This window comes from Gekko japonicus, unplaced genomic scaffold (assembly GCF_001447785.1).
Source record: "Gekko japonicus isolate JY-2015 unplaced genomic scaffold, Gekko_japonicus_V1.1 scaffold335, whole genome shotgun sequence".
NCBI lineage: Eukaryota > Metazoa > Chordata > Lepidosauria > Squamata > Gekkonidae > Gekko > Gekko japonicus.
In genome coordinates, this window is record NW_015165840.1 from 5,507 (window position 1) to 16,648 (window position 11,142).

General features: G+C 41.0%; 1 protein-coding gene across 1 annotated transcript in view; it reads left to right on the forward strand.

Moving 5' to 3' along the window:
- The first annotated feature begins 2,889 nt into the window (after positions 1 to 2,889).
- LOC107110237 (insulin-degrading enzyme-like) overlaps positions 2,890 to 11,142 on the forward strand; it is a 22,937-nt gene continuing 14,684 nt past the window's right edge. The window contains exons 1-4 of the mRNA XM_015410987.1: positions 2,890 to 2,996; positions 3,399 to 3,543; positions 4,829 to 4,939; positions 8,228 to 8,348. Coding sequence (XP_015266473.1) covers positions 2,890 to 2,996; positions 3,399 to 3,543; positions 4,829 to 4,939; positions 8,228 to 8,348 — 484 coding nt within the window. The remainder of the gene's footprint in view (positions 2,997 to 3,398; positions 3,544 to 4,828; positions 4,940 to 8,227; positions 8,349 to 11,142) is intronic.

An 11,142-nucleotide genomic window follows, 5' to 3' on the forward strand; every position in this document is an offset into this window, starting at 1 on the left:
CATAGGCAGGTAAGTCAGGCATGTTTAGATGCCTTTCTTTCCATCCCTGAGATCAGGGAGGGAGAGAAAGGTATTTAAACATGCCACCTTCTTTTTTCCTTCCCCGCTGCTGCGGAGAACCTCAGAGGGGGAAAGAGGCATGCTTCCACGCATGCCCTGGCTTTCCCAGCTCCCCAGCACGGGGTGGGGGGTGGGAAAGCACAGGACAGGCATTGAAGCATGCCTGGGTTCCCTGCCTTTCCGTCTTGAGTTGCCCCACAGCCGCAGGGCCCCTGGAGGAGTGCTGTCAGGGAAGTCAGGCATGTTTAGATGCCTTTCTTTCCCTCCCCGAAGTGGGAGAGGGAAAGAAAGGTATTTAAGCATGGCTGGGCTCTCTTCCTGTACTTCTCCAGCAGCCCTGGGGCAGCTGGAGGAGGGAAGATAGAGAGGAGGCTTTCCCTGGTCAGTTTCACTCCCACAGCTGACTGGCGGGAAGTGAAATTGACTAGGGAAGCTGCAGCTCAGTGGAAGCTGGTTTTTGGCTACCCAAAAGCTGAAAAAGCCTAACAAATTTGGGAAACTGTATTTGGAGGCCGAAAAGTTTCCTGAATTTGTATTCAGCTTTAAAAATACCGGTAAATATCAATAAGGTATTTTTTTGGTATTTTTTCGGTTTGGGAAAGCCAAATGCACATCCCTAGTCAGTGTATTTCACAACACCCAGAGTTGGTTTCAAATACTCAGGGTCTGTTTCAAACATCTCTTATATAAATCACTAGCATTTTTCATATGGAGGGGGTCCTATCCCAAGGACCTTTCTTGCTCAGTCGCACAGTAGAGTCTGACTCTTCGCGACCCCGTGGGACATATCAAGCCAGGCCGTCCTGTCTTCTGTTGTCCTCTGGATAGTTTGCACTAATTTTCAACCATAATACGTCTGGATCAGTTTTGTTTTGCAAAAACATATGGGGCAAGTTTGACCACAATAACCTTCATTGAAGTGCTTCAATGCCCAGCCAATGCCCAGCCAAAGTCAAAATTAGTAGTTTTATTGAGGAGCTGTTTCATGTCCCAGGTGTCTTGCTGTTTGCAAAAGGAAAATTGTAAGTGGTAGATGCCTGTCATTGGGGGACATTGCATTTTTAGGACACTGTCACCTACCTGCACATTAGTAAATAAAGTTGTTAAGCCACTTCTGTATGTATTCTGCCAGAAATGCGACTGGGGGCAGATTTCTGTTCCAAAGTTTTCTTAAGTATGTATTTATGTTTTAAAACACCATCATATATCTATTGGGTTAAATGTAAAATAATACCATTTGACTTGGAAGCACAGAAGCCTTTTCTTCCCGGATTCTCCACGTTTCTTAGTTAAAGGGAAAATGCTGTTCAAACCAGTTACAAAGATGATATGATCCCAATAGTAACAAGAGAAAGAAATTTTACTGACAAAAATAGAAGCACATCTTACATGACATATTCATGTAGGTACGTTTAACTTATTGTGAGCAGATTAACTTGCTACAGCTCCAAGACCAGGTAAGAGAGAGAGAGGAGATAAGATAAAAACTGAAGGCAAGCAACAGCCAAAGAGGCTCACCATCTAACCATGAGAGGGGATGGGGCCAACTGCCAAGGGTACCAGAGAGAGAGAGAGAGAATTCTCTTAACCCATTCTCTCTCCCAGATCCTCTTGCATACAGAATTACAATATCCAACAATATCAAGGCAGCACCACAGAGTAAACAGTTTTAATGACCTTAAGCAATGAGCAATATAAAACCACTTAAGAGCTCAAAAATACGAGCCAGATCAATAGAATTAAAAAAGCAACATAAATAATTCAACAACAGGCCAATGTAAAATCCTTATCAAGGTCAATAAAATCAGTGAAGTAAAATGGCATGAAATCCTAACCAAGGTAATGGAACTAGGTCCCAAACTTGGTGGAAATAAATATGTTCTTATCTGCTGCTGGAAATTCAATAAATTTAATGCCAAGTGAATCTCTCCCCAGAGGGTGTTCATGGTAGATGTGCCACACCACCCAAAAGGCTGTGTCCCAAGTAGCCACCCATCTTATTTCAAACAGGGCCCTCTGAGCAAGGCTGTGAAGATGTTAGTGAAAGTCAAGCATTTGTGACAGAAAGCAATGTTTTAAGTAACCTGACTCTAGGTTATTTAGGGCTTTACAGGTAATAATCAGTTCTTTGAATTAGGCCCATAAGTGGATCAGCAGCCAGTACTGCATCTTAGAACTGGCAAGATCCTTTTTTACCTGTACCAGTCTGCTATGTTTTATACCTACTGAAGCTTCTCATACAGCCCCTCATACAGAACTTTTCCAGTATGTGGTCAATGAATGAATAAATCTGGCCAAATCATGCAAGGAAGGACCACAGCTGGTGGATTAACCAAAACTGCCTGGAGGTGCTATAGATCTCAAAAGAGATCTGCATTTCCATGTGTAGTCCAGGCTGTAATCACTCTAACCTGCACAGATATCCTTGTTTAGGTAACTACAACCCTGTCTGTCCTGACTTTTCAGGCCTATTTTTTAAAATATATTTCATGATTATTCTTAACCATTATCGTCACCAAATTCAGAATGGAGTGGTTAAAAAGTCTAAACTGTAGGCTTAATCAGCATAGTATTTGTTTTTGTTTCTCTGGAGTTACGTAATTTAGCTTTTTTCCTTCAGCTTTGTGTGCGTGTGCGTGTGTGTGTACATATGTTGTTCACTGTCTTAATATATTTGTAATGGGAATAATCAAAATGGTATGTTTAATTTGTGTTCATGAGAGCCAACATTGGAGGACCTAACAGAATTGGAAAGGAATTACATCAGAGTTTTTACTTTCAACATTTTCTTCCAGCCCATTTGCTTACGTGGATCCCTTGCATTGTAACATGGCCTATTTGTATCTTGAGCTACTCAAAGACTCCCTCAACGAGTATGCATATGCAGCAGAGCTAGCTGGCTTGAGCTATGATCTCCAAAATACCATCTATGGGATGTATGTAAGTTGATGGAAGCATTTTTTTTATGGCTTTTCCCCACTGAGGGTCTAAATTTTTGTTTGGTTCGTTTCAAAAATCTTGATTTCTAACTTGACTTTTTCATAATTTGAATTTTAAATTAAATCTTTTCCCCCAGTCTTCAACATTTCCACTCACATTCAGAAAATTTTGCTCTTCATTTTACATCACTCATCAAATTAGTTCATTAAAAAAAAAATGATTGGAATATTTTCCTCCATTCTATCAGATGACTTTCAAATGCAGAAAAAAATGCTTTCAGTGTTTCATTCCCAAGAATATGAGGCTGCATATATATATACTCTTCAGTCATGTTTCTTCATCAGTTACCATGTCGCTGCTTGAAGTACCAAAGCATCCTTTTTTTTTCTTTTTGTTAGTCGCTACCTTTATGCTGACCCTCTCCATTGCAACATGACATACCTGTTAATCAGGTTATTGAAGGATGATTTAAAAGAGTATACATATGCAGCACGCCTCTCAGGTTTGGTCTATGCCATTGCATCAGGAATGAATGCAATTCTTGTAAGTAAGATGGGGGAAAATACAGGAAGAAGTGAAATGGCTTGAAAGTTAGCTGCAGCTTGGAAAATTGTGGCTTCTTCCATTCTAAGCAAAATGGTCACTGCCTTTGTTTCCTTGCATCCGTATCAGAAGTGGGGGAAAAACACATGCTATTTTATAACCATTAGTAGATGTTTTGGTTATGATTAGTATGTTTTGTGACTGTTTGTTGAGACTGCATTTCTAATCTGCATTTCTCATTCATCTGCTAAGTAATCTTCAAAGGGAGACCAAATTTATTTTAAAACATTTCTATCAGTCATTTAGAATCCTTCAGTGTACTAAAACCAGCATAATCTACTGGCACCTTAAACTAACACTTTGTTGAGGTGTGAAGTTTTGTAGGTCTACATCATGAGATGAAAAATTAACTGAATACTTCTAACTTTTCCATTACTGACTATGAAAATATGGCATGTGAAAAAGATATTATGATAGTTAGGAATGATGTAAACCAGGATAATATAGGAAAACTATATCTCAAGCACTAGTGTAATAGAAGTGGTTATGGTATGTATGATCTACCCACTTTTGCAACAATCTTATGAACCTGTCACTGTGACACTTCAAATGACTTGATATCCCCTACTTTCCTTAGCAAGAATATGGTAGTCTCTTCTACTTTTTAGCTGTAAAGAAACCTTGTCTGCCAGATCTGCACTAATTGTTTTGGTTCCAGAATACTTCTATTTTTCTGTTTAAAAACAAAAATGATCACCTCCCCTCTCCAGATCATTATACTGCATTTCTATTGGAAGCCCAGAAAACAGTAATAAGATTCTGCGGTTTCTTTCTGTCACCTAACATTTGTAGATTTTGCTTTGCAGTCTAGAAAAAGATTTGTCTTCCACTGTGACTTCTGTTTCTCATGGCAGTCTTACTCCCTGCCCTAGTAAACATTTAAATCCTACATGTATATGCTTCCACACACCTCTGTCTCTGTGTCAGGATTTCTATTGAAAGGGAGATTGTTCCCCAGTGTTAAGAAATTGCTTTGGACTGCTCAGATGGAAAATCTTGAATTTAACTAAAGGAGTGTTTCAAATTGCACAGTGTTAGAATCTAGCAGTCTCTAAGCAATACTGCTATAATCAATACTGCTAAATTATATTATAGGATTTAAGATTAGCATGAAGCATGCTAGTGTGTGTTTAGATTTTTACTATATTAGTGTGAAGGCTGTTATAAATTTAAACCAATGGTGTGTGCAAAGTTTTAAAACAGCTTATGTATTCCTTCTGTATAGCTTTCTGTAAAAGGTTACAATGACAAGCAGCATATCTTGCTAAAGAAGATTATTGAGAAAATGGCCACTTTTGAGATTGATGAGAAAAGATTTGAAATTATCAAGGAAGAGGTAAGGCATCTGGGATGGATGTGACCCTGATCTTTGCAAATCAGAACTGTAGTCATCTCACCGTTTCAAGATGGGAAAGACACTGTAACGTGCAACATCCCATTCCTTGGGAAGTTAGGAACACAACATTTCAAGCATATAATGAAAAGGGTGCTTAAAGTGTATTCAGGACTGTCGGTATGATGACTAGGTCCAACTTCGTATTGAAGTGGATTGTGGCTGTTTATTTCTTTAAGTTGGATACAAAATGGTAACACCTGGGTAGGCAATAGCAGCGTGGCCGAAGCTCAGCACAGCAGCTCCTTTGCTGCATCCCAAAAGCAGGGATGTAGTTGAGCTGGAATGGGCTGAAGTAATAGATGGGAGGTGGAAGGCCAAGCTGATAGCTAGCGGGTTCCTGCAGAAGTGCCTTCTCTTATAGAGCAGCAATTGTTCAGCATGAGAATTAGGAGTGTGGTAGTTCTGAAACTGAAAGTTCAAGTGTAAACTCTCCCACCAGTGCCCTTGTGCCCCCCCCCCAGCCCTGCTCATAAAGTATTTTTTGGGACCATATGTTACACAAATGTATTTTCATCCGTGGCAATCACATTCCTGATTGTGTTATAGAAAGCAAAACCACTCATCTTTCATGCTGACATGTCTAAAGTAGTTTTATTTAGTCTCTTATTCCCATGCATAAAACAGTACACACACACACACTCTGTATGCAGTTTGTCTTGCCAAATGCAGCTGCTATCTCTTCCCTTGACATACAAATAGCTTCACAGATAAATGTTGCAGTTTTTTTACCACTGGTTTACACTAAAATTGTCCGTGTGAGAAATATATGTTTAGACATAACAATATTGAAAAAGCAGTTGAAGGGGTTTTTTTGCTTGTTTTAAAAATTAACATCAAATGGGGGGGGGACCTCAATCTGATGTGTCTCTAGAACAGTAAACTTAGTGTAGTGCTCCCTAATCCCTAACCAGAGATTGGTAGCAGGCTTGCAGGATCTTGCTCTTCCTTCCTCAGTAACACATTTCTTTAGAAGCACAGTTGTTGAATCAGCACCAGTTTTAACCATGGTTAATGCTAACCCAGGTTCCTTTTTTCTGGAATTTTCTCACCAGCTTCAAATTTAAGGGTGTGCAAGAAAGAAAATCAATATTTGTCATGTTCAGGTATACTGAACCTGAAAAATATTAGTGTTTCCCGAACCCCAATATCAGTATGGTATTGGGATATTCAAGAAATAATAGGGATTGACAAGTTTTTTTGGCTCATTATACCCTATGGGGACCATTATAGTCAATGGTCCCCATAGGCTGTAATGGTGAATTCATCTGGGAGTATCTGGGACTTGGGGGGGGGGGGTGGTTTTTTTTGGGGAAAGGCACCAGATTTGCAGCATAGCTGCTTGTGCATCTCCTCAAACCCCCCACCCCCAATTTTCCAAAAGATTGGACCAGGAGGTCCAATTCTGTGGGCCCCAGAATAAGGTACCCCCATCCTCCATTGTTCCCAATGGAGCAAAAAAAAAGGTACTTAAAGGAATTGTCCCTTTAAGTGCCTGACTTTTCCAAGCCACGCATCTTTTTGGCCAGTGAACTCCAAAGGCATGCCTTCTCCAAGCGGCATGTCTCCACAGCAACTGTACTCTGAAGGCATACCTTTGGAATTCACTGGATTTGGAGACGTGTAGCTTGGAAAAGGAAGGCATTTAAAGGGACAGTCCCTTTAAGCGCCTGCCTTGCCTTTGACTTCACTTACTAAGCCGTGCGGCAGCAGCACAATTTGGCAAGTGAACTCAGAAGGCATTTAAAGAGACCACAGTCTCTTTAAATGTCTTCTCCAAGCCACATCCAAATAAAAGCCAATATTTGGGGGCTCAGCTATATTGGTAGCCAAATCAGATTCTGTAATCTGATTCAGTTTAACAAGCCCTGAAAAATATCAGTAAGGTATTGGGGGGGGGGGTTGTTTGGGTAAACCGAATGCACACCCCTACTTCAAACACAAATTTCGGATCCTGTTTTAGAAGTAAGATGGTGGGTATTGGTGACAATGTAACATTCATTGGCTAGGCATGTGGAAATTCTTCTGTCAGGGCAGAGGGAGATTGCACTCCAGGCATCTTCTCCTGATTAATTAACCATTATTAGAAAATTAGGAGCATTGTTGGTCCACTGGCCCAAGGAAAACAATCTCTGTGCAGCCTAACGTTGTTCTGTGAACACAAGCCTATTGGCAGAAACTGTTGATAAATTTATTGTGATATGTTGTGTTTTGTCTTAAATTTTGTTTATACCAGCAGTCCCTAGGCTTTTTAAACCTGTGGGCACCTTTGGAATTTTGAGAGGAGGTAGTGAGTGCAACCCCAAAATGGCTGCCGCAGGAGGCGGAGCCAAACACAATACCTCCCTCTTCACTTTGCAAAAGAATTGCAGAAGGGGAATAAAAAAGAAATTAATGAAAGCACAAGTGGGGAGGGAGTAGGAGAATGGAGAATAAAAAGAAACAAAGGAAAGCCTGGGGTGGGGGAGAAAGAGAAAGGGGAATAAAAGGAACGAAAATCTGGAGGGGGAATGGAACAACTGCTGACTAAGGAAAGCCAAGGTGCTTATCAGTCATCCTCCAGTGTCTGTGGCTGCAGTAGCAGCCGTGGAAAACCAGCCTTACAATGCCTTACAATGGTCCTCCTGCCTTACAATGGTCCTCCTGACCAGCTTCTCAGAGTCTTGGCAGGCACCATGGCACCATGTTGGGTAACCCTGATTTATATTATTCATGATGATTTTAGCATTGCATTTGTTGTAAGCTTCCTCAGAGTGAATGGCATAGGCAGCATAGAAATTTAATTACTCAATCACATTTTAGATTTAAGCACTGCTATTTGTATACTTGAAAGTCAAAGAAGACGGGGACGGCAAAGGATGAGATGGTTAGACGGTGTCATAGATGCAACAAACATGAAATTGAGCCAACTTCAGAGGACGGCAGAAGACAGGAGGGCCTGGCGTGATCTGGTCCATGGGGTCGCAAAGAGTCGGACTCGACTGTGCGACTGAACAACAACAAAAATTTGTATACTTATAACCTGGAGACTTTGAATGTATTTTAACCAAATAATTCAGTGTTGAGAGACACTGTCAACCTTGGCCAAGGTACCAAAAATGTGGTTCCAATCTTGAAGATCTTTTAAAAATTAGTATTATTGTTATTATTTGAATACCAAAGTTGAAGATAAGTGAAACTTTTGCTGTTTAATCAACTGTTATACCATTGATTTGTTTTAATCTCTATAAGTACATGCGATCACTTAACAACTTTCGAGCTGAACAGCCACACCAGCACGCCATGTATTACCTCCGACTATTGATGACAGAAGTTGCCTGGACCAAAGGTGAACTAAAAGAAGCTTTAGATGGTAAGTGTTTGCCAGCTAACACTTTCCTCAATCCAATCCATTATTTTATGTTTCTAACATGTTATTCAGCGTCATGGCTCCTTCTGTAGGACTAGGCGTCCTCTTATTATGTCTTTAATCTACTTTAATCTACAGCATTTAGGTAATACCAGAATGGAAGGGGCCCACGGTGTCCTGATCACCTCTCCCCTTCCTAAGGCTCCCAGACACAGCAGAATTACATAAACCTTGCCAGGGTTTCTGTGTTTGCGATAGTGTAATTCTGTCATGCACCAGCTGAGGAGATGACAGTGAAGCGGAAAGAAGAATCTCTTAACTTCCCAAGCGATGTGACTTGGATTTGGACACCATGGCCAAACAGTTGTTTCTGGAAAGCTTACAAGCAGGGCATGAAGGGGGCAGCAGTCTTCCCATTTTTTGTCTGCACCTTCTGCTATTCAGCAGTCTTTGAATATGGAAGTTCAGTTTGACTATCGTGGCTAATAGCTGTTGATAGGTCTATCCTCTCTGAATTTCTCCTTTCCTTTAAGCCAACCAACTACATTTTTATGAATGTCTAGACAAGAGGCCATCATTGCATCACAATGTTCCCCTTCCTCCAAAGGGAGCATTCCAGCACCCATCCTCTTCAAAGGGGATCTACACCATAAGAATGCCTCCTCTTGAGAATTTGCTTCTATTGTTGTGGGAGTCAAGGCTGAACTGCCTCTTGGCAGTGATACGAGTAGAACAGATATTCTGCATGAGTTTCTAAATTTAGAGTTTTTCTGTTTAAAAAATGATGTTCTTGATAGCCACAACTGAGAATTCATGTGGAAGATGCTATTGTTTTGAAAAATGTAGAGCTGGTTCTGTGCCACATTTTTTACAAGGCTGTGCAGTGTGCATTCTCCGTTCCTTCTACCTATATGGTGTATGTGTTCTTTGCAGCATTTAGATAAATGAATGAAATTGCCTTAATGCAGCAAAACGTCAGTGAAAACTAAGTTTTAAGAAGATTGGTGGTGATTTCTCTGACTCCTTAAGCCAGAAACTTCAAGCAGCTTTATGAAGCAAATACGCAAATTCAAATGGGAAAAAATGTATAGGGTGTTTGTGAAATTGTGTAACTTTGTGTTTTTCATTTAAAAATGACGAGATATTAAAAATTGGAGGAGTGGTTGGCTGGAGGAGGGAGAAAGCTAGAAAGGAAAAGGATTTTCAGTGAAAAAAGGCTCTTCTCCCTGCCTCCACCCCACCTATTGTGGGTCACCCCTTCTGCTACTGATGGGCACGCTTGACAGGTAAGAGACTAAGAAGTCATTTCCTGCATTGGCCAATCCCTTTCCTTTCACGTATTCTTGCTTCATCCTTGCTTCTACCTACTCCTGTGATCTCCTGTCCTCTGTATGCCTCACTCCAAGTGTGGGGCTGGATGCATGGAACTTGGATTGTGAGCAGAGGTCATTTTCCACTGGCAGAGGACCCTTCAGCCAATGGAACAAAGGAAGGAAACCTTTCACAGCTTCCCTCCTCCTCCCACAGCATCTCCAGTTTAGCCACTCATGTTGTTTCTCAGGATTCCCCCAGGAGCAGTATTTCGAGGTGCTTGGTAGGCTGCAAGGAGAAGAAGGAAAGCTAAGTTTAGTTTGAATAGTTCCAGTGATGGTACTTGAGATCCAACCCCACGTCTATAGTTACCTTTGGTTGTCGTGATCCATTTTAGATGCATTTAGAACAGTATGAGCTCCCAGAAGAGATCAGGGCCCTGCGGGACCTTATGCAGTTCCGCAGAGCCTGCAAGACGGAGCTCTTCCGCCAGGCTTTCAATTAGGAGCCGCCCCAATAAAGAACCCTGTTCCCTGAAGTCATCAGAACAGCCTGTGCCAGCTGCACAAGGTTAAACCTATGAGCTGACCGCTAGGACACTATACTGAAGGTCAGCCGCCATCTTTTTAAAATTTCTCTAATTATTAGTATCATCAATGTTAGCATCTTTTAATGTTAAAATGTTTTATATGGTTTTATGGCTATTTAAATTGTCTATTTGTATGTTTTATTCTTTCTGTAAGCCACCCTGGGAGGGCGGGGTATAAATCTGATAATAAATAAATATAAATATTTACTTGTGACTAGGGTATCACAGACCTGTTATTGTTCAATCTCGGGTGGCAAGAAAATTGGAGAAATCAAGGGAACGTCCGATGCAAAGCTGGCCATGATAAAGGACAAAAACAGTAGGGACCTAACAGAAGCAGAAGAGATTAGGAAAAGATGGCAAGAATACACAAAAGAACTATACAAGAAGGACCTCAATGTCCTTGACAGCCATGATGGTGTAACCCCTGACCTCAATACAGACATCCTGGAATGCGAAGTCAAATGGGCCTTAGAAAGCATTACTAACAACAAAGCTCTAGTGGAGGTGATGGTATCACAGTTGAGCTATTCAAAGTTTTAAAAGATGTTAAAGTGCTGCACTCAATTTGCCAGCAAATTTGGAAAATGCAACAGTGGCCACAGGATTGGAAAAGGTCCATTTACATTCCAATCGCAAAGAAGGGCAATGCCAAGGAATGTTCAAACTATCGCACAATTGCACTCATTTCACACACTAGCAAGGTCATGCTAAAGATTCTACAAGCTAGGCTTCAACAGTACATGGATAGAGAACTGCCAGAAGTACAAGCTGGGTTTCGAAGAGGTAGAGGAACTAGAGATCAAATTGCCAACATTCGCTGGATTGTGGAGAAAGCAAGAGAGTACCAGAAAAACATCTACTTCTGCTTCATTGACTACGCTAAAGCCTTTGATT